This window comes from Hyla sarda, chromosome 4 (genome assembly GCF_029499605.1).
Source record: "Hyla sarda isolate aHylSar1 chromosome 4, aHylSar1.hap1, whole genome shotgun sequence".
NCBI lineage: Eukaryota > Metazoa > Chordata > Amphibia > Anura > Hylidae > Hyla > Hyla sarda.
Genome location: NC_079192.1, coordinates 142,741,766 through 142,766,414, shown reverse-complemented (window position 1 = coordinate 142,766,414; position 24,649 = coordinate 142,741,766). Strand labels below are relative to the sequence as shown.

General features: G+C 41.0%; 2 protein-coding genes across 2 annotated transcripts in view; both read right to left on the bottom strand.

Annotated features, from left to right (window-relative positions):
* LOC130368520 (aromatase) overlaps positions 1 to 7,508 on the bottom strand; it is a 64,693-nt gene extending 57,185 nt beyond the window's left edge. The window contains exons 1-2 of the mRNA XM_056572297.1: positions 7,455 to 7,508; positions 3,036 to 3,190 (exon numbers count right to left, since the gene is read on the bottom strand). Of these exons, the coding sequence (XP_056428272.1) occupies positions 3,036 to 3,180 (145 nt within the window). The 5' untranslated portion in view covers positions 3,181 to 3,190; positions 7,455 to 7,508. The remainder of the gene's footprint in view (positions 1 to 3,035; positions 3,191 to 7,454) is intronic.
* Positions 7,509 to 19,909: 12,401 nt separating this feature from the next.
* GLDN (gliomedin) overlaps positions 19,910 to 24,649 on the bottom strand; it is a 44,599-nt gene continuing 39,859 nt past the window's right edge. The window contains exons 9-10 of the mRNA XM_056572296.1: positions 21,938 to 22,088; positions 19,910 to 20,509 (exon numbers count right to left, since the gene is read on the bottom strand). Coding sequence (XP_056428271.1) covers positions 20,044 to 20,509; positions 21,938 to 22,088 — 617 coding nt within the window. The 3' untranslated portion in view covers positions 19,910 to 20,043. The remainder of the gene's footprint in view (positions 20,510 to 21,937; positions 22,089 to 24,649) is intronic.

Below are 24,649 nucleotides of genomic sequence, written 5' to 3'. Positions count from 1 at the left end.
AAATATATCGTTAATTAAACCGCACGGCCAATGGCGTACACGCAAAAAAATTCCAAAGTCAAAAATAGTTCATTTTTGATCAATAAGTCCTATCAATGCAAAAATGGCATCGTTAGCAACTTCAGATCACAGCGCAAAAAATTAGCCCTCATACCGCCCCATACACGGAAAAATAAAAAAGTTATAAGGGTCAGAAGATGACAATTTTAAACGTATTAATTTTCCTGCATGTAGTTATGATTTTTTCCAGAAGTGTGACAAAATCAAACCTATATAAGTAGGGCATCATTTTAATCGTATGGACCTCCAGAATAAAGATAAGGTGTCATTTTTACCGAAAAATGTACTGCGTAGAAACGGAAGCCCCCAAAAGTAACAACATGGTGTTTTTTCTTCAATTTCGTTGCACAATGATTTTTTTTTCCTGTTTCGCCGTAGATTTTTGGGTAAAATGACTGATGTCACTGCAAAGTAGAATTGGTGGTGCAAAAAATAAGCCATCATTTTGAAAGGGTTATGATTTTTAAAAAGGTGAGGTGGAAAAAACGAAAGTGCAAAAACAGAAAAACCCGTGGTCCTTAAGGGGTTAAAGCCGCACGAAAAAAAAAAATAGCAATCCCCATCAAAAAGTGTAAACCAGGTCAGGCCTGGCTTACAAAGCTTACTTTTATGAGCATTTTTTAAAAGTTGCATAAAAAGTCGCAACTGCGACTTTTGTGCACCTTTTTGCACAGCCCTGCTTCCCGGTCTGCATCTAACTCCCTCCCACTAGCTGGTGCAACTACAACTCCCAGCATGTCCTAATTTCAAAGGCATGCTGTGAGTTGTAGTCCTCCAACAGCTAGTGGGTAGGTGGTAGATGTGGGTGGCCGGCCAGGTAGCAGAGTTGGCTCACTCACAGAAATATGAAAGTACAGCAATGTAATTTTTTATATCCCGCCCCGAGCCCTGATCATGGCTCAGGCGGGAAATATGAAATAACAGTGCAGAAACTTCAGCTGTATGGGGCCTCAAAATTCTCGATGGCAGGCCTGAGTAGTAGTCCCAGCTATGGGAGTCTGTAGGTGGCTGACTTTTCTTACTAATGGATGAAAAACTGATGCAAAAGGATTCCATTGAATGGCATCTCTTGCATCAGTTTGCATCCGTTAGTAGTATGATCCATTCCATTCAGGAATCATTATCGGTAGAAAATCGGGACGGGGACAACGGCCGTGTGAACCTAGCCTAAGCTACATCCGGCTAGGTTAACACTGCAACATTGTTTCACATATAGCCCTGCACATTTATATGAGATACAGAAATGGATGGATTGATAATGGTGGTGATAGATAGATAGATGATAGATAGATAGATAGATAGATAGATAAATAGATATGAGATAGATAGATAGATAATAGATAGATAGATGGATAGATGGATAGATGATAGATAGATGATAGATAGATAGATAGATAGATAGATAAATAGATATGAGATAGATAGATAGATAGATAGATAGATAGATCGATAGATGGATAGATAGATGATAGATAGATGATAGATAGATAAATACATATGAGATAGATAGATAGATAATAGATAGATCAATAGATGTATAGATAGATAGATATGAGATAGATAGATGATAGATAAATAGACATGAGATAGATAGATGATAGGTAGATAGATACAATGCGACGTTTGTCAAGCCGTGCGAGACGGCTGAAACGTTGCATATCAGATGTTTGGTTGAATAAAGCCATACATTATTTCCACGGAATTTGAGTGCTGCTGTTTCTTCAATGGATTTACTAGACCTGTGACTGGGTTTACCAGCCAGCACCAGACCACACCTAGCATTGCTGCCCGCTTTTCTACAATAGATAGATAGATAGATAGATAGATAGATAAAATCTATAGGTTGGTGCACGCAGAATCTGGAGCCTGGGTCAGAGGCACACTTGCTTCAGACAGGAAAAAGGATCTCTCTACAGCACCCAATGTAGCAAAAAACTTGACATTTATTTAATAAAAAGTGTCTTTACAATAAGCATCTTATTGCTTATTGTAAAGACACTTTAAAACAATAAAATTTCAAGTTGTTTGCTACGAGAGAGAGAGAGGGAGAGAGAGAGAGAGAGAGAGAGAGAGAGAGAGAGAGAGAGAGAGAGAGAGAGAAAGAGAGAGAGAGAGAGAGAGAGAGAGAGACATAGATAGATAGATAGATAGATAGATAGATAGATAGATAGATAGATATCCACACAGTGTGGATATCTGTACATCCCCTTGCCTGGGATGTTCCACTGCTGGCACCCACTGACTTGCACTGTGTGGTACTGCTGCTCCATCAGTTTCTATAGATTCTTTAGATAGATAGATAGATAGATAGATAGATAGATAGATAGATAGATAGATAGGCAAATCGATAGATAGATTTGGACATGATAAAAAGGCTGTGTTTACTGTTTACAAGTTCAGGTTTGTAATTGCATCTTTTGACTACAAAGCCCGGTATGGATTTGAAAATGAGATGCCTCTGTTCCCCGCTATGTATTCAGTAATTGCAATAAAAAACCTTAATGTGTGAACACAACCTAAATATTAATATGAACATAAGCACTTCATTTATGGATTTATTAGCATAAGATGGAATATGTCATCTATAACAATTGTTACAGAACATATGAAATCCTCTAGCGTCAGCTATTTCTGCAATACCTTACCTACAAAGATACCACACACATATATCAACAACCTAAATGTATTAGAAATACAACTATATGCAAAGATGAATCTTCCCTGTACCAAAACAATGCATTAAATTTATTATTTTTCAATTATATTTTTATGTATTGTTTTGGGTAGGAGATGATTCACGTTTGTATATTTTTGTATTTTTAATAAATGTAGTTTATTTTTTTTTATACCCATATTTTGCAGTATTTTTGTAGGTGAGGTGTTGCAGAACACAGTTTAGTTATTCCAGTTCTGACAGTAACGCAGTTTAACAGATCACCATAAAAAGTCAGGTGAGGTAAACTTAGTTCCTTTACCTGGTATGGATGATGTCTCCTCATAATTCCAAATAAGTATAAGCAAGAATATGAAAACCACCACAGAAGCAGCTGTTGCTGGGGCCACACTGGGCATCACTTCGGTGATGTTGTACTGCATTGGGTTCAGGACTTCTGGAATCATGTCTTCTCTCCTAAGTATAGGTGTAGAGAGCAGTAACTTCATCACCTTGGACTTTTAAAAACCCCAACTGACAGTCGACAGGCGATAGGGCATCAGATCTAAGGCCTATTATGTTGTCATTTACCCTTTTCATGTTTTGGGAATCTGCTTGATAGCAGAAACATTTAGTCAAAATAGAAAGATAAAGTTTCTTCATCAACTTTGCACTACACATGCATTTTTCTTTGGTTGTACGTATGCCATCTGTGAAGGAAAGCAATGCCCTTGACAAGTCATTTCCATCAGGATGACCTAAGAAATTCTGCACACGCGGGTTATTACAGGTTCAAACTTCTTAAAGGAGTACTCCGGTAGAAAACTTTTTTTTAAATCAACTGGTGCCAGAAAGTTAAACAGATTTGTAAATTACTTCTATTAAAAAATCTTAATCCTTCCAGTACTTATTAGCTGCTGAATACTACAGAGGAAATTATTTTCTTTTTGGAACACAGTGCTCTCTGCTGACATCACGAGCACAGTGCTCTCTGCTGACATCTCTGTCCATTTTAGGAACTGTCCAGAGCAGCATATGTTTGCTATGGGGATTTTCTCCTACTCTGGACAGTTCTTAAAATGGACAGAGGTGTCAGCAGAGAGCACTGTGCTCGTGATGTCAGCAGAGAGCTCTGTGCTCGTGATTCAGGAGAGAGCTCTGTGTTCCAAAAAGAAAAAAATTTCCTCTGCAGTAATCAGCAGCTAATAAGTACTGGAAGGATTACAATTTTTTAATAGAAGTAATTTACAAATCTGTTTAACTTTCTGGCACCTGTTGATTTAAAAAAAAAAAAAAAAGTTTTCCACCGGAGTACCCCTTTAAGAAAGAACTTCTATGGCAATCTTAGGCTATGATCACACAATAGAATTTCCATGCAGAATTCCACACAGGGATCCTGCTGTGCTGTTCTTTTAGCAGAGTTTTTGGCGCCAGAAACATTTGGCAGGGAAATTTGGTGTCTGCAGTAAAAATAGACATTTCCATTCTTTCTATGGACTCTGCACAGAAATACATTGCCATCTATGAGACATCTATGCATTTCCAAGTGGTCCTGGCGCTGGAATGTACTGCCGGTGCTCTACTGTCCAGAGAATGTCCCGTCTGAACATAGCCTTACTATCTACATGCTAAACTTTCTCTTTCATAACTTTATAAGGGATAAAAAGATTAATCAAATTGCCAACATTTAAGGGGAACTTATTACATTGATGTTTGAGTCCAATCTGTAAGTATGTATAGTTTTTAATAACACGTGTGTGTTGCCTGTTTGTTTACATTCACACGATCCTCCATGTGAGCCAGTAATGACGTCCCCCGACCTGCTCCCAGGCCAGGATGGCTTTTGCAGGCTTTTCTCCAGCTTGTATGTATTTAAGGAAGGCATGTTTATGTGTTCTCCCTTCCCCCCCCCCCTTACCTGAGGAAGAGGGATGCAGTTCCCCTCGAAATGCGTTGTCACCCCAGCTTGTACAATAAGAGCGCTGTTTTACTACAACCACCTTGAAGTTTGGAATCCTTACTACTGACCAACATCAAACAAGTGCCCTGAAAGTGTTCCTTTTCCTTCACACACCGCTTTGAGGTTGTGGTCATCTACAATCTGTAAGCATGTCATTTATGGGTCCTACCATGGCACAGATTTACTAACATTAATAGGCATTCACATTGTGTCAGATTTACTAAGGGTAGTAGTGTATTTGGTTGTTTTTTTATATTCACTCTTCTGTGATAAGTTGCATCATTATAGGTCAATTTATGCTAACCTGTGCTAATTTAAAGTTAGTAGTTGCATTATTAAGCGCCAAATTACACCTAAAACTTTAAGAAAAACACTAAATATCTTGAGACATATGGTTTCACTTACTTGTTGGGTTAAACCTACATGTTTACTTAATGTGCTCAGTAAAAGACATTAAATTGTGATTGACAATATTTTTTACTTAGATAACTATCTGACCATATTTTATTAATATATATATATATATATATATATATATATATATATATATATATACACTAAATATATCCTCCTGGCACTCGAGTAGGTAGTCATTTCTGTGGGCCCCAGTGGCTGCTCTACGCCCTGCTAACGCTGAGTGACACGTATTTCCCTATCTGTTTTACAACAATTGTGCTTTAACTATTAAGCAATAGCAGTAATTTTTTTATACTATTCATCCATTTTCACAAGTAATTGGTAGTTTCAAGGTTGAGTGCCACCTGTTAGGCCCCTTTCACACAGCCAGAAAAGGTCCGTTAGACAATTTTTTTTTGTGCCTTTAATGTCTGTTATCCGGACGAGGCATAACAGCAATCACGGGTCCCGACAGATTCAATTTATTATTATGGGGTCTGTTGGGAGCCCTTGTTTTTTGACGGGAGTAGCGGGAGAAAAAGACGCTGCACATCATCAACCACACAAAATAAAAGTAAACATAAAATGTTCACCTACACAGATAATGATTACTTCCCCCCCCCCCCCATTTTTTTTAAAACTTTTTTTAAAAATAATTTTCAAGTATACATGGCAGTTTAACAAAGTGCTGCCATTATTTAAAAAAAATTTTTCAAATTATTATGATTTCTTTTTTAATAATTTACCATGACAGATAAATAACACAGTCGGTTACACCTGTCAGCATGGCTGTATATGGAAACCTATCAGTACCCTACAGTCATGTAGCCAGGCTGCCATTGGGGTAAATATGTTACATGCCACAAATATGTTACATGCCACAGTTATGATTCAACTGCAGCATGTTAGGGGTAAAACAGCCATGATGAGAGGTTTCTCTGGTCCTGGCAGTTAGTACGGGCCCAACAATCCTAACACTATAGACCCATGCCTGGCCTAGGGCCCCTTAATGACTGCTGTATAACACATATGAATGCTCACTAATGCAGCAAAAATGATAAGACAGGGCTTCACAATATAGACTCAAAACATACTGAACCTCAAATGCAACCCAAAGGTTTCTCTTAATGGCTGATCGAGTCATGTGACCTCGACCTAATTGACACGTTTTCTCATTTGCTTGTTCTTGCTTGAAATGTGGGAGTAAATAACCAATTAGGTGTTACCAGTTTCGAGTCCTGCAATGTCTGACAATGTCAAAATACAGCTGACATGTGACCATTAATCGTCTTCGTCCAACCCTAAGTGAAGGATATGTAGTCTCTTTATGTAGCCATTACACACTGGGTCAACTAAAGCATCTCTAAAATATAAGGATGCTGTAAACTGGTGGCCATGCTTCAACTTTCTGGACCCTCAGAAGTAGAACACTTAGTATTAGATGGATTGATGAAAACTAAACATTGTATTAAGAAGCTTAAAGGGCAATACGAGAATTTAGGTAAACTGTTGTGTTTCTATTTAAAAATGTTACTTCTCTTGCAGTAAATACAGGAAACCTTTGTTGTAAATTATCATTCATGTATGAGCTGCCCTGACACTGACAAGATCAAAATGTGACTATATTACAACTAATGGAAAAAAGTCATATCAGTTATGTCTAAAAGTCTTATCAGTTATGTCTAAAAACATGAGAAAAGTTTATTTTGTGATATATTTATATATGTATTTATAGTTTGCAATAACCTGCTTGCTTCATCCAAATCTAATGGTGGATCCATCCTCTGTCCAATATAATACTTGTGCATTTCATATTAAATATCTTTAATTTTTATATACTATAGTATGTCATTAGTTACCCATCAATAGCTCTACAGTAATAAACAACTAGTTCAGCTAGGCTGCATTTTGCATTAGAATATCTACACAAAATATGAAATGATATTTTCTCTTTTTCTGACAGGTAGACAATATTTAATGTATCCATCTCTGAGGTCCGTGTGCTGTTACAAGGCATAATATGATCATATCACACCGTCACTCCCATTGATACATTATTAACATAGAAATCATACGAATGAGAAAAAGCACCATACCCATTTAGCCATAATTGTGCTATAGTTTAGATATCATTATAATTTGACAGATTATAGACTATAGAAGGCAGAATTCTAAACAACTAATAGGAATAACAATATTGTCGATGTATCTAGACATTCTATAATAAGACCATAAGTTCATTATGGTCAATGCCTGTCACAAAATGTTTACTCAGCTATTTAAAATTTTCTAAAATAAAATACTTGTGTAAAGTAATATACACATCAATGCCATTTCCAATGAGAAGCAGCAAAATAGGCAGGAAAAAAAGAAAAAGAACTCTACCTGTGTGCAGTGGGCAAGTCAGCATTCTCTGAGGAGTCTCTGAGCTTCTGTACCCCTTTAATATACTGAATGTGGAAAAAAAAATATGACCAGCCCTGTTTGTAGGAAAGGTGCTTCAAGTTGCCATGATATCAGTTGCTTAGATACAGGTGATTTATTTCGTAAGTGTCATTACAACAAAACAGGAGACATTTGTAACTTGACCTTCCATCCAAAGCTGTTTTCATTTAATTAAGGACCAAAATAAAAATCCTTAGGAGAACTTGACTTGAATTTCATACTTATTCAATATCTAAGACTTCACATGTAGGGCAGAATTTAAAGGGGTACTCCGCTGCTCAGCGTTTGGAACAAACTGTTCCGAACACTGGAGCCGGCACCGGGAGCTCGTGATGTCATGAGGGGGCGGGGCTAGTCATTGTATAGACATTTAAAGGGTTACTCTGTTGGAAAACATTTTTTGTTTTCCAGAAAGATTCCAGAAAGTTAAACACATTTGTAAATGACTTCTATTAAAAAATCTTTACCCTTCCAGTACTTATTAACAGCTGTATGCTACAGAGGAAATTCTATTCTTTTTGAATTTCTTTTTTGTCTTGTCCACAGTGCTCTCTGCTAACACCTCTGTCCGTGTCAGGAACTGTCCGCATAGGTTTGCTATGTGGATTTTCTCCTGCTCTGGACAGTTCCTGATATGGGCATCAGGTGTCAGCAGAGAGCACTGTGGACAAGACAAAAAAAGAAATTCAAAAAGAATAGAATTTCTTCTGTAGCATACATCTGCTAATAAGTACTGGAAGGATAAAGATTTTTTTGATAGAAGTCATTTACAAATCTGTTTAACTTTCTGGCACCTTTCTGGAAAACAAAAAATGTTTTCCACCTGAGTAACCCTTTAAATGTCTATACAATGACTAGAGGAGATCCATCCCTGCCCATGAGCAGAGAAATGAGAATGCCTCCCTGAGCCAAGAGCTAATATCTTTTCAAAAGAGTAAGGGTGGGTTCACACTACGTTTTGTCCCATACGGGAGCGCATACGGCAGGGGGGAGCTAAAAGCTCGCGCTCCCGTATGTGACTGTATGCGCTCCCGTATGTCATTCATTTCAATGAGCCGACCGGAGTGAAACGTTCGGTCCGGTCGGCTCATTTTTGCGCCGTATGCGCTTTTACAACCGGACCTAAAACCGTGGTTGACCACAGTTTTAGGTCCGGTTGTAAAAGCGCATACGGCGCAAAAATGAGCCGACCGGACCGAACGTTTCACTCCGGCCGGCTCATTGAAATGAATGACATACGGGAGCGCATACGGTCACATACGGGAGCGCGAGCTTTTAGCTCCCCCCTGCCGTATGCGCTCCCGTATGGGACAAAACGTAGTGTGAACCCAGCCTTAGTCGTGTTGATTTTATGTATAAGTGTATGTATGAACGGTATCACAGGAGTCTTCCAGTTACTCGTCAGTACAATTTTAGCAAAAATTCATACAATACGAAACAAATCCCTAAGGAGGTGGGATATGATCCATATCTAGAAAGAGCAATACTAGTTGAGGGGACCAATTAATCGTACAGGGAAATAGGTGCTGAACTAGAAGTTTGCAAGCGACCCAGAAAGGTTGTATAATGGAACAATTCCAGAGGAAATGGTACAAGGAGCCTCTGTGGCCATAGTTTTGTCAGCACAGATTTATAGCACCAGGATAAGCTCTAGCTATTTTTTCAGGAGTAATGTACCACCTGAGTATAGTTTTGGAAGCACTTTCTATACGGGAGGAGCATTGGAAAGCTTTATGTATACATTTAAAGGCTTGGCCGCAGGCTTTAGTGGAAAAAGTACGTCCTAGCTCCCTCTCCCATAAACGTAACGGGTAACTCTTAACACATAAATCAGATCCAGTCAGTGAAGTATAGATAGGTAGTAAGCACTTTGCATCAGTAGAGAGGAATAGTAATATGGTTACATTAATACCCTTAGAAGATGTGCCTAGAGACTGTGTAAAGTGTCTAATCTGGAGGTATTTAAAAAAAATCCTTAGGGGGAATAGGGTATTTAGCAGAAAGGGACTCAAACGTAAGTATATCATTATCCTCAAAATGTTATGTAAAGAAAGAATCCCCACCACGATCTACTGTTTCAGATCCAGGACAGGAATGAATGCCTGAACCAAAGACATAGGAATCTTCCCTAAGTTTACAAAACTGGAGGAAGGTGCAGTTGATATATAATGTTTCCAGGCCAAATACAATGATCTAACTGTGGGATTAGAGATGGGTGGGAGGGGGAGGACTCAATAGGAACAAAACAAAAAAAAGATCTCTAGCGGAGAATGGAGCTATTGAGTGAAATTCTGCTTTTAACCCAAGGGGGAGAGGTATTGTCCCTTCACCCCACTCTCATGGTGGTTACCAACATGGATATATAATAACCCTTAATATCTGGGGAGTTCAAACCCCCTGCTAATTTTGACTTAATTAATATAGTAGGAGATAGCCTGGGTTGTCTACCTACCCAGACAAACTTAGTGATAATTCTTGTGCGGTTACGAAGAATGAAGAGGGTAGGACAATGGGAGAGCTCTAAACATGCATAGGAGTTTGGGTAAAAGAAACATTTTAGATGCTGCCACTCTGCCCGCCCATTATGGATTTAGATAAAGTGTCAGCTTCTGTAGTTAGAGAGGTCAGTAAAGGGGCATAGTTGTCTGTATATATTGAAGAGAGGGGGGTAGGAAAGATTTATACCTAAATATTAGATATTGGACTGTCTCCAATCAAATTGGTATGACTCATGAAAGGATGTTATCATATAAAGGGGCATGTTAATAGATAGGGGTGGAGTCTTGGAATTGTTTAAATGATAATATGAAAGCAAGCTATAGTCTGTAATATTTTCCATAGCTGCTGGCAGATAACTAGTTGGATCAGACAGACATATAACATCGTCTGCATAAACGGATACCTGAAATTCTGTCATCCAACTGTATGGCCTGTGCATGTGTGGTGTCCCGGTACCGGATTGCATCCGTTACCTTGTGGTGAAGTCCCCAAAGTCAGAGTCCCTAGGTACCGGTGGGGTCCTCATCTATAGTTAGCCCCTAGTCACCCCTTTAATAGTTAAATTTATTCAAATTCTAAGTGTATATATGTATATAAAGTGTACTTGCCTTGTTGTAGTGTCGCAGGACCTGCGAGTCACGTGATGCATTCCAAAACTCTATAGTTATATGGTTCAAGGACCTTTAGAGGAAGTCAGGTGATCGCCCACCATGCATTGTAACGGTGAGTGACAGCTGACTCGGACCAATCCAAAACGGCCCTGCCTATATAAGGGACTGGCGGCCATTAATCGCGCTCTTGTTCCTGTGCTGTGAAGCAAGCAGCATCTCTTTCCTCGTGGGCTGCTGATGGAGGAGGATCTGCGCAGCTGTCATCAGTAGTGACTAGGCCCAAGCCTTGTGGCAACGGCCATTTTACAAAACTGTGAGTTACCTCATAGTGAAGCCGGGACCCGCCTCTAATAGCGCGCAGCGCCGATCGCGCCGCCGCGCACTATTAACCCTTTAGCCGCGCGCTCAGAGCTGAGCCGCGCGGCTAAAAGTAAAAGTGAAAGTTGCCAGCTAGCTCAGTCGGGCTGTTCGGGATAGCCGTGGCTAATCGCGGCATCCCAAACAGCTGACAGGACAGCCGAAGGGCCCCTACCTGCCTCCTCGCTGTCCGATCGCCGAATGACTGCTCAGTGCCTGAGATCCAGGCATGAGCAGTCATGTGGCAGAATCGTTGATCACTGGTTTCTTATGAGAAACCAGTGATCAATGATGAAGATCAGTGTGTGCAGTGTTATATAACCTATAACACTGCAAAAAAAAAGTGAAAAAAAAGTGAATAAAGATCATTTAACTCCTCCCCTATTAAAAGTTTGAATCACCCCCCTTTTCCAATCAAAAAAAAACACAGTGTAAATAAAAATAAAAATAAACATGGTATCACCGCGTGCGGAAATGTCCGAATTATAAAAATATATCATTAATTAAACCGCTCGGTCAATGGTGTGCGCGCAAAAAAATTCCAAAGTCCAAAATAGTGAATTTTTGGTCACTTTTTATATCATTTAAAAATGAATAAAAAGCGATCAATAAGTCCTATCAATGCAAAAATGATACCGTTAAAAACATCAGATCACGGCGCAAAAAATTATCCCTCATACCGCCCCATACACGGAAAAATAAAAAAGTTATAGGGGTCAGAAGATGACAATTTTAAACATATAAATTTTCCTGCATGTAGTTATGATTTTTTCCAGAAGTCCGACAAAATCAAACCTATATAAGTAGGGTATCATTTTAATCGTATGGACCTACAGAATAAAGATAAGGTGTCATTTTTACCGAAAAATGTACTATGTAGAAACGGAAGCCCCCAAAAGTTACAAAACGGCGTTTTTTTTTTCAATTTTGTCGCACAATGATTTTTTTTTCTGTTTCACCGTAGATTTTTGGGCAAAATGACTGATGTCATTACAAAGTAGAATTGGTGGCGCAAAAAATAAGCCATCATATGGATTTTTAGGTGCAAAATTGAAAGAGTTATGATTTTTTAAAGGCAAGGAGCAAAAAACGAAAATGCAAAAACGGAAAAAACCTCGGTCCATAAGGGGTTAATACTACGACCATCTCATGCGGTCAAACCCTTTCTCAGCATTCTCATCTAAAAGCACAGCTGGGGTGGCAGATCTCTCTATGTTGTAGAAGACAATGAGTAATCTTCTGGTGTTGTCTGAAGTCTGTCTACCTGCGAAAAAACCTGCCTGATCAGGGAAACCAGAGATGGGAGCACCTTGGTTAAGTAAAGAGATAGGCCTATAATTTTGAGGCAGGTCGGTGGATTTGCCAGGCTTGGGTAAAGTAGTGATCACAGCCTGGAGATTCTCCTTAGGCAAAGAACAAGACGTTATCGCTTCCATGCAGAATTTACGCAATGTTTATGGAGTCAATAATTCTATAAATGTTTTATAGTAAGCACTGGCAAAGCCATCTGTACCGGGGGCCTTATTTAAAGAAAGAGAGTGGATTTCCTTGAGCACTTGAACATCTAAGATTTCTCTATTTAATTCCTGGAACTGTATGTCTGATAGTTTGGGTAAGTGCAATTTATTAAGGTAGTGGTGAATAGCAGACTTATGGTTAGGTCTATCAGGTATGGTGTCTTTCAAGTTATATATATGTGCATAAAATGCTTGGAAACCATCGGCTAAGTCTTTGGGGGTATATAAAGTTTATCTTTATAGATAGGATGTATAAGATAGAGGATCCAGGATTTCTGCTGTCTAGCCTTTAAACGCCCAGCCATAAGTTTACCCGTTTTATTGTCTTGAGAGTAATATTGGGCTTGTAATTTCCTGTGGGATTTTTCATAAGAGGCCAGCATCATACATCTCAGATCTCTGCGCAATGAGATAGTTTGGGAGGCTAAGGACTCAGAGGCAGCCGCCTTATTAGCTATCTCTACTGCTTTAAGTTTGGATAAGAGGTCAGTGAGTTTTTGGTCACATTCTTTTTTTAAAGAATTGAGCCATATTGTATACATATGCCTCTAATTACTGCTTTATGACAGTTCCAGAGGGATGTAGAACTATTTACTGAGCTAGCATTAAATTTAAAATAATCAATAATATCAGATCTGAGACAGACAGAGTAGGAAAGTAGAAATGGACTGACAAGCCACTTATAGGCGGTGTTAGAGGAGACTTTGTCCGTTAGGGTTAAAGAGCCTGCAGCATGGTCCGACCATTTAATAACATCAATAGAGGAATCTTGAATATAGGAAAGAAAAGGATTACTAACTAAAAACATATCCAATCTTGAATATGAATTATGTACCCCTGAATGAAAAGTATAATCTCTTTCAGTTAAATGATGCAGTCTCCAGATATCATAAAGCTCCATACCCCACGACCAAGAGGAAAGGGGAGGAGATGACAAACAAGAACTAGTAGTGGAATCTAAAGCGTGGTCCATTACAGAATTAAAATCCTCACATAGTATCAGGGGGCCCCTAGATACCTTATTTGCCTTTCTGATAGTGCTCATTAATAAAACAGAGTTGCCCTGAGTTAGGTGCATACAGTGATTTCAGCGTGAGGGGTAAAGCATTAACCGTACAATACATAATTATAAATCTACCGTTAACATCTGAGATAAGTTCTTTTGATATAAAGGATGTAGAATTTTTGCTATCAAAACCTCTTTAGTTTTAGTGCAATAAATGAGGAAACAAGGGGTGTTTTAGATAAAAGGTGCATTTCCTGTATACATATAAGGGGAAATTCATCGAGAGTGGTGTAGGTGAACGTCTTTTTACCCATTAATTCATGTGGTGGAAACTGTGTACCTGCACAGATTTATTACATGGTACAGAGCAAGTGATAAATCTGGTGCTGATCACATTTCTTACTTCCATACATCACTTTGTATAGTGATTCCTTTGTGACTTTTTGTGCAACTTTTTATTCCGTGCGACAAAATTTGTGACTTTTTAAAAATGCTGTCCACAGTAAGTTCTGTAAGCCAAGTCAGGGCTGGTGTAGATTTGTAGAACTTAGCACTGTTGCGACAAAAGATGCTACAAACTGAAAAGTCGCATATGATGAATTCCTTACCACTGCATGATATCAATTGAAATCATGACTTGGTATGTTCTTTTTGAAAAACCTTCTAAAGCAAAAGTCGCAATGGAAAGTCTCAAAACAGCAACTGAGACAAACTGTGAGACAAATGTACACCACAAAACCAGGGTAAAACCAATGATAAATTCCCCCCATAATGTTACTATTTGAGGACAGTGCTTCTTTCCATAAGTGGGCCCACTTGTGCTGAGCATTAAGCCCATTAACATTAAGACTAGTAATCTTTATAACCATAAAAGCAAATGAGGAATGCTAAATGAATCATTAAAACATTAGAAGCGCATGGCCCCCCAGCCAGCACACACACTCCCTGTATACATCAGTAGGACAAACGAGAAGAACATGGAGGAGCATTGGCAAAAAAGCTGCACGTACAAAACAAACAAAAAAAAGATAAAATGAAAGATAAAGTAAGAAAACTGAGGATCACAAATAGTGAACCCATAACATGGATGAGGGCAAAGTTCACCCTGAAGCCAGTGGGAATATTCCTCCCAACACTTGAGTAACCTGAGATCAATAGAAGAAGAATAAGGCCAGCAGGATCAGGCTGTAGACCAGTCCGTCTTCAGGCATCTTGGATGGGAATGTTGGGGCAAGCCCGCATTAGAGGTGACTTGAATGTTCCATTTAGCCAATAGCTCTTTACTCTCTAAAAGAGAAAGCATATAAAATGAGTGGTATCTCCTTTGCGGATAAGGAGACGTACCGGGAAGCCCCACTGGTAGGCTGCATTAGCCTAATGGAGAGCCTGCATGACAGGTTGAAGTGTGCGCCTAGCCTGCAAGGTAGCCACAAAGAGATCCGCATAAACGGAGATTTGATGATAAGGTGCAGGCAGACTGTCATGTCGGGGCAGGGAAGGATTGGACACTGTTCTCGCCCACTTCCCCTATCCCTGCCTACTTACGTACCCGTCCTAGGTAGCGGGTCCTTAACCACGGTGATGGTCCCTACTTACAATAAGTGAGGGCAGTCCAGTCAAAATAATAAACTATAATGCAGACTGAGGTCAGGACACAGAATTGAATCACTCAGACTAACAGAATAACAACAAAACATACACACAATAAGTCGCTGTTCACAGTCCGAGTCGATACCAAGAGGTTACAGGTAAGCCAATTCGCAAAGCCAGGAGAAGAGTCAGATAGCTGAGCCAAAGGGTCAAAATGCCAGAAATAACAGATACAATATAAATGCTAGCTAGGAGTACACAGAGCTCTATAGCAGACAAGGATTGGGAGTAGACTGCCAGCTTATATGGAGCCAGGACAGGTGATCCAATCAAGGTCAGCTGACCAGTCCAGACAGCCGGGCGTAACCCAGCAACAAGAAACAACAAAGAACCTGTCAGAACCTTTTAACCCTATAAGTTCTGACACAGACCACCATTTTTTTCTGGAATACTCCAGGATTTTCTCTTTGATGTTGAAAAAATTTACCCGAGCCAGGATATCTAGGGGTATGGAGTCATGCAGATGTTGTGGGCGAGGGATCCTATGCGCCCGGTCTATTTCAAGATCTTCAGATGATACAGAAGGGAGGACAGCTTTTATCAAGGAGCAGACATAGTCCATAATATTAGCAATACAAACTGACCCTGGTATTCCCGCAGTTCCAAATTATTGCAGCGGCTCCTATCCTCCATGTCCACTACCTTAGATCTGAGAGCCGCAACATCATCATCTAGGTCAGTATGAGATTTGACCAGGGAATCGTGGAGGACCACAAATTCCTCTAGTTTGTTTTTGATGTGGTCCACTTTTTCACCTAACTCTCCCACTGTGGATTGTATAGGAGTAGTGACACCAGCAATGTCCTTAAGAAAGGTTTGGTACAAGGGCATTAGCATGGTCTTTATAGCTGTGTCAGTGAGAGCTTGATCTGACACTGGAAATGTCCCCAGAAAATCTCCTGCATCTGACTCATCTGTCAGAGCTCGATCGTGTGACAGGAGGAGAGTTGTTGAGTGAGACAAGCAAGGATGCTGTTTAGCAGGTCTTGAGGAAGGGGTAGCATCCGGAGACCCCTGGCCATCCTCCGGCTGGCTTAACCAGTCGCCGCCATTTTGATTACTGACCCCTTTACATGGAGAGGATGAGAGAAGCTTAAAAGCACCTCCGTTACTGACCGCATCATTAAAGCAATGCAGAGGGGGGTCCGAAGGGGAGCGGCGGACTCTTGGAGGACCAAGAGTAGGTGGTGAGGAGCGTATCCCCGGCTGAGAAGCTTGCAATGTTGTGCAGCAGGTAGCATGCGAGGGAAGTTAAATTTAGCGAGTATTCCCTGTTTAGATGTTTTCCACCTCCATCCCGCCATGGTCAGGGAGATGTTAAACACCGGCAGAGCTGGAAAAAAAAAAAAAAAAGATGGTAGTGTGTGCGCTCCATCTCGATAACCTGAGTTAGCGACTGAACCCAGCAACCAGTAAGTGGCCATCAGTGTTGGCAGCCAGGCCACGCCCCTCCATGCAATGTTTTATGCATTTTGTGTAACTCCCAGTTTGTTAAAGGGGTACTCCGGGGAATTAATCCATAGCCCCTCCTTTCTGTCTCACTAACTTATTTGTCTAAATATCATTCATTAGCTATATAGAGCAGTTTCCCTCTTTCAGCTGTCACTTACATGCAGGGAGTGAGAGAAAGATGTTATTATCAGATCCTCCTTGTCTTTCTCATTTTTATTAACTTCCCTGAAGCACCCCTTTAACATAACTAGAAGGTTAAAGAAAGAGTGTAGCTTGCAGTGCTCTGCTGTATGCACAACTCTCATTAAAGTGAATGAGAGTTATACAAAATGCGTAAAACAGACCATCTTGGGCTACTGCAAGTCGGCTGCAGGAAGCCAAGAGGCCCTTGTTCTCAGGATGAGTATGAGTCCCAGAGGTGGTACCTGTATTTATCATAATTTTTTGCCATATCCTGTAGAAGATAATTGTGAATGGATTTCTGCTTTAAAACACACAGTGAAGTCACAATACATGGATAATGCGCACAGTGATATTACAGTACAGGATAATAAACAGGGCTGTGGAGTCGGTAGATAAATGTTCCGACTCCAACTCCGACTCCGGAGTTTTCTGTGCTTCCAACCCCAACTCCGACTCCCCGACTCCGACTCCTCTGTATTAATATGTGAATGTATTTTATACATTCCTTGAAGGAAAGAAAGGCAACATACATGTCATTACCACATGACTACTGGCTGGGAAGCCAACAGTCTACTGTATTGAACAGTTTGTGTGCTGATCTGCTGCTGAAGATAGGGCAGTGGGAGGATCCAGGAAGGGGCATTTATTATAAAACATGATTTCCCTAGTAGAATCCCATAGTCAAGTTTAAAGGGGTACTCCGCGCCTAGCCATCTTATCCCCTATCCAAAGGATAGGGGATAAGATGTCTGATCACCGGGGTCCTGCTGCTGGGGACCCCCGGGATCGCCACTGCGGCACCGCACTTTCATTACTACACAGAGAGAGTCCGCTCTGTGCGTAATGATGGGCTATACAGGGGATGGAGCAGCGTGAGATCATGGCTCCGCCCCTTGTGACATCACGGCCCGCCCCCTTAATGCAAATCTATGGTAGGGGGCGTGACGACCCCCACGCCCCTTCCCATAGACTTGCATTGAGGGGGCGGTCCGTGACATCACGAGGGGCGGAGCCATGATGTAACGATGCTCCGGCCCCTGTATCGCCCGTCATTACTCGCTCGCTCTGTGCAGTAATGAGCTTGTGGTGCCGCAGCGGCGATCACGGGGGTCCCCAGCAGCGGGACCCCGGTGATCTGACATCTTATCCCCTTTCCAAAGGATAGGGGATAAGATGTCAGATCGCCGGGGTACCACTGCTGGGGACCCGCCGGGATCGCCGATGTGGCACCGCGCAACTGCACAGAGTGAGTTCGCTCTGTGCGTAATGACGGGCGGTACAGGGGCCGGAGCATCACTGCATCACTACATCACGGCTCCGCCTCTCGGGATGTCTAGGGGCAGAGTACCCCTTTAAGTTAACAATCGAGTTTACAAGTTTTTATAGCCTTAGCTGAATGGCAGCAGTTTTTCCAATGGTTTACAGCTTCAGTCTTGAACTATTGACCCTCCATTCCCTTCACTTATACAAGTGTCTCTAGTCCTGAAAAAAACATATTTCCTTAATCCCTTATCAGTGAGAGGCTAGGTTACTCATGGGTTCCCTGTAACAGCAGGACACAACACTATGGAAAGTATAAGTATTGCCACTCCTAATTGTGCGTTGTGTGCCAAATAGTAAAGCACATGAAAAGCTTCTTCACAGTCACTTAACATGTTCGTTTTGCGGTTACATGAGGCACTGCATGCATTGATCTTTATTCTTATAGTAGAGAATCCATTCATTATAACTTTTTGTGAATTGGGACATTTAAACTTGCATTTTTTTAAAATTTTTATTTCAATCTAAGGAGTCGGAGTCGGTGCATTGTTTGCCGACTCTGACTCCAGGTACCCAAAATTTTGTCTGACTCCTACTCCACAGCCCTGATAATAAACACAGTAACGTACCCTTTTTTTACTTGAGCCCCTGCCCTCCAAAATGTCAGTGCACATCCCTGGGTGGGCCTATTAACTGGGTCTATGTAAACATACATGGAAGTACTCTTGGTATCTATGACTAAGGAAATGTGTTAGAGAGGAGGAGGAATTATTCACCATTGTTATGTCTGTTGCACCTCACCTTGCTACATGTTGCATTTATTGGATTAATAAAGTGGCCATTTTTACTGGCAATGCAGTAACCTTTTGATTTGGATTATATCATAACACATGCTTAAACAGCTAGCAAAGACACATTTAAATATAATGCTTTACATTGTGACTGCTATCCACCATGTAGAAAATTTTAGCAACAGGAACTCTCAAAGGGAGGAAGTAAAAAAAAAAGTCATGTCTAGACAGCCAAGAAGCACCACACAAACTATATCCAACACCTACCATAGAATGCAGGCCAACCCCTACACTGTTTCGCTGTACAAGCTTCTTCAGGGAGTGTCACTTCCTCCCTTTGAGAGTTTTTGGATTAGCTGGTCATACCATTTCTCCTTTCTAGGTCACCTCACTTTTTTACAGTCTGTTTCTTTACACTCAGACAGTATTCACCCCTACTATATGTATATACATCTGTTATTCTAAAATCCCACCCAGTTTGTTACTTGTACTTTTTCAATGGCACTGCTATTTACTGAATATTTTTTGTTATATAGGCTGCGCTTGTATGATTTTCAGTTGCAGCCACTTACTTGTTTGTGATACAGTGCAGTGCTATAGATAGGTCTTTTTTTTTTTATCACCAACACTGGGGTATATTCACGATTGTGACTACATACTTTTCTTACCATAGTTGTGTGCCATTTTTTTCTGACTGCTTCTGCTCTTTTAAGTGATTTTATATTGTTATTGTATTCTTTCTAATAAAGATTTGAATTTGAAAAGTATTTTGTGTGTTTGGTGCTTTTTGCTGGGACTCATGCACTGAACTTTGTGTTCTGAGTGGGATATGAGCCCATGTATATCGGTTGATACCTTTACAAACCTGTTTACTTTCTTCATGCTCCAGGTAACATAATCCTGAACTTTCATTCTTACTCTATTGATTGATGCTGACAGCAAAATACCTATATACTTTATTCTGTCTACAAAGACTCTGCGTGCCAAACCAAATGCTTGCAACTAGGCAGAAAAAAAAAAGTAAACTGTATTTTTCATCAATTGTATCTTTTTATTAAAAAATATTTATTTGAAACGCACACTTATAATTTGACTTTCAGAATTATAAACCAGGTTTTATTGCCCATGCAATGTCCCTTTAAACATGACATGTGATCACATTTTGTTAATTTTGGAGGTACTACGGCTGCTTTTATGTCTCTACTAAACGCTAGATACAAAGCGCACGGGATACAACATCAGATATCCATCTTCCCATGCATATAATTTCTGATCTTTAGGGTTGTAAGAGAGCATAGAGAGAACTGATGTTGATGACCTAAGGTCGAAGCTAGCATCAACCTGCTTCTGTTTCAAGAGATCAAATGCAAAGGTCACCCTCAAATCCTTAGTGTCTGTAACGTAAAGGATTCCATATGCAATAAATGCATTGCCTGCTTTGGATTTTGGGTATGTCGTGTTGATATGTTGGATGACTGAGAAGGTCTTGTCATCCAAGTGAGCAACCATGATACTTTTATCAGTGTCAGAGGAGTAAATGATCCAGAGGTCTTTCTCATCAGCTGCCAGTTTAAAGTAAGATTTGGAATTTGAGAAGAGGTAGCTGCGATTGTGATAGGATGCACTGTCGATGCTGAGAGTCTGGAAGTTTTCAGAGTCAAGTTCATACCTGAAAGATTAAAAAACGAAAAACTCATGTTTATTTCCAGTGTCAATGCAGTTTAATAGTTATCACTACAATATTTACAACAAGGACAGCATCTGCATAGAGCTTGTATGTTATCTTAATGTTTATATAGATTTTCTTCTATACTGCATAAACCATTATGATCGGGTAATGTACTTCCTTTAAAAAATGGTCCTTGTTCATGGGTATAGCAATAGGTGAATAGATGTAGCCGTTGTCCCTGTCCCAAAGACCCTTCCCTAGGATTGTGGCTAAGATAGGGAAATTGGATTTTGATCTCCACCGGAGACTGAACTGATGTGACTAATGATAATCTCTGCATGGTGTTTCCCATTACGATGATGCTATATTAACTACAGGAAATTAATACATTGTTCCTAGTAAATACCAGATTTATTTTCCAAATGCTGAAAAGCTACAGGTTAGAAACCAGTGGTTTTATGTTTGCCAGGTCTGACTGTGTTTATCTGCCTGACATGTTTTGGTCTCAATAGTTAGAATTTTTTGTGGGCATGGCTTAACAATAGGAGGTGTGGCCTCCAGCGGCTGGCACGCATAGTATAATTCATGCCAAAAAAATTGGCATAAATTATAGCAAAAACTTAAAGGGGTTCTCCAGTGGAAAACATTTTTTTTTTTTTTTATAAACTGCTCTTTACCCTTCCTGTACTTTTTGCAGCCGTATGCTACAGAGGAAATTCTGTTCTCTTTTATTTCTTTTTTGTCTTTTCCACAGTGCTCTCTGCTGACACCTGATGTCCGTATCAGGAACTGTAAAGAGCAGGAGAAAATCCCCATTGCAAACCCATGCTGCTCTGGACAGTTCCTGACACGGACCAGAGGTGTCAACAGAGAGCACTGTGGACAAGACAAAAAAGAAATTAAAAAAGAACAGAATTTTCTCTGTAGCCTACAGCTGCTAAAAAGTACTGGAAGGGTAAAGATTTTTTAATAGAAGTAATTTACAAATCTGTTTAACTTTCTGGCACCAGTTGACTTATAAAGAACTAAAAAAAATGGAGTACCCCTTTAACTCCTAGCTGGAATAGATTGGGGCACAATTATGTGTAAGCCTCAACATAAATTTGGGGCATTTTACTCTAATGTATTTTCAAGTAACTAGAAACCAGTCTTTAATAAACTCCCCATGTGTACACCTATAGCACATTGGCCCACAAACAATGCTGTTTTGTATACTTTATATCTATTCCAACTCTAAAGCTCTATTTGATGCCCCATTTTTCATAATAATAATATTGATATTAAATATTTAATGTTTATTGTTGATTTAAAACTAAATAGGTAAAACAATACCAGGCCAGAAGGGCGAGGGTTACAATAATAAGCGGTTGCAAAAAAAAGAAATATTGTAATTTTTTACATTGTAAACATAAGTGAATAAATCCATACCTTACAATCTTATTAGATCCTCCCTTGTGGTAATACAGTGAATTGTCATACACAAGATGGCCACATCCATGGTAGAACCAGCGCAGTTTTGTGGTCTTATAGTTATCACTCAGCAAGGCAGTTATGTTTTCATATTCCTTTACTATTATTCCTGCAGGGAAAAAAGCCGAATAACAAAAAGTTAGCCCACGCACTGCAAAATGCATTATTCAAATAAACCATTTCCCATTTACCCATACTGAACATGCATTTTTTATTTTGAGATTTTCAGACATTTCCTGACAACTATAGCTTTTAACAGAGCTTAAAAAAAATATGTCACTCTATAGGCATATGGTGACAAAAACTACATGGGCATTGGGACCCACCTTTTAATCACTGAATTCAGGTGTTTCTTTCAGTCCCATTGCCACAGGTATATAAAATCTAGCACCTACCAATGCAGTCGCCTTTACAAACATTTGTGACACAATGGGCCATTCTGAGTGAATTCCAGTAAAGTACTACAGTAGGGTCTACCACTACAACATGTCAGTAAGTGAAATGTCTTCCCTCCTAGATTTTTAATAATCATCTGTGAGTGATATTACTAAAAAGTTGAAGTGTTAAGGGACCACAACCATGAAGTGTCAGACCAGATAAAAATACAGAGTGGGGCTGCCAAATGCATAAATGTCGCCAACACTAAGGGTTCTAACCTCAGCTGGCATTAAAATCAGCACAAAGACTCTGCCCCGCTGGGAGCTTCATGGCATTTGATTTCATGGCTATGCAGCTGCATATAAGCCTTACATCACCAAGCACAATGCCAAGTGTCAGACTGGTTTTAAACACACCGCCACTGGACTCTGGAGCAAAGGAACTGTGCTCTGTGGCATGACATCATACACTTCTCGATCTGGCAGTCTGATGGTCAAATCTAGGTTTGGCTAATGCCAGAAAATTTTTTACCTGCCTGACTGAATTGTGCCAACTGTAAAGTTTGGTGGAGGAGGGATAATGCTATGGGGTTGTTATTCAGGGGTTGGCATAGGCCTGCAGTTTCAGTGAATGGAAATCTTTGTGGTTCAGCATACCGGGATATTTTGGACACCGGAATGCATTCAACTTGGTGGGAACAGTTTGGGTTTAGCCCTTTACTGTTCCAGTGTGACTGTGCCCCAGAGCCCAAAGCAAGGTCCATAAAGGCTTGGTTGGGTGAGGTTGGTGTGGAAGAACGGTGGCCTGCACAGATTCCTGACCTCAACCCAACTCAACACCTTTGGAATTAACTAGAATAAAGATTGTGTGCCAGGCCCTCTCATCCAATATTAGCGCCTGACCTCACATATACTCTTTTGGATGAGTGGTACAATTTACGACACACATCCAATATCTTGTAGAAATTAAGTGTGGAAGCTGTTATAACTGCAACCTCTTATTACTGTAGTTTGATGTAGTATGGGATGTTCTGTAAGGTCCTGTAGATGTAATGTGTAGGTGCCCCAACACTTTTGTCCATAAAAAAAATATATATATATATATATATATAGCGCTTAAAAAAAATAAAGGGAACACTAAGATAACACATCCTAGATCTGAATGAATGAACTAATCGTATGAAATACTGTTACGCCGAGCGCTCCGGGTCCCCGCTCCTCCCCGGAGCGCTCGCAACATCCTCGCAATTGCAGCGCCCCGGTCAGATCTGCTGACCGGGTGCGCTGCGATACCTCTCCCAGCCGGGATGCGATTCGCGATGCGAGTGGCGCCCGCTCGCGATGCGCACCCCGGCTCCCGTACCTGACTCGCTCTCCGTCGGTCCTGTCCCGGCGCGCGCGGCCCCGCTCCTTAGGGCGCGCGCGCGCCGGGTCTCTGCGATTTAAAGGGCCACTGCGCCACTGATTGGCGCAGTTGGCTTAATTAGTGTGTTCACCTGTGCACTCCCTATTTATACCTCACTTCCCCTGCACTCCCTCGCCGGATCTTGTTGCCATTGTGCCAGTGAAAGCGTTTCCTTGTGTGTTCCTAGCCTGTGTTCCAGACCTCCTGCCGTTGCCCCTGACTACGATCCTTGCTGCCTGCCCCGACCTTCTGCTACGTCCGACCTTGCTCTTGTCTACTCCCTTGTACCGCGCCTATCTTCAGCAGTCAGAGAGGGTGAGCCGTTGCTAGTGGATACGACCTGGTTGCTACCGCCGCTGCAAGACCATCCCGCTTTGCGGCGGGCTCTGGTGAATACCAGTAGCAACTTAGAACCGGTCCACTAGCACGGTCCACGCCAATCCCTCTCTGGCACAGAGGATCCACCTCCTGCCAGCCGAATCGTGACAGTAGATCCGGCCATGGATCCCGTTGAAGTTCCACTGCCAGTTGTCGCCGACCTCACCACGGTGGTCGCTCAGCAGTCGCAACAGATAGCGCAACAAGGCCACCAGCTGTCTCAACTGACCGTGATGCTACAGCAGCTACTACCACAGCTTCAGCAATCATCTCCTCCGCCAGCTCCTGCACCTCCTCCGCAGCGAGTGGCCGCTTCCGGCCTACGACTATCCTTGCCGGATAAATTTGATGGGGACTCTAAGTTTTGCCGTGGCTTTCTTTCACAATGTTCCCTGCACTTGGAGATGATGTCGGACCAGTTTCCTACTGAAAGGTCTAAGGTGGCTTTCGTAGTCAGCCTTCTGTCTGGGAAAGCTCTGTCATGGGCCACACCGCTCTGGGACCGCAATG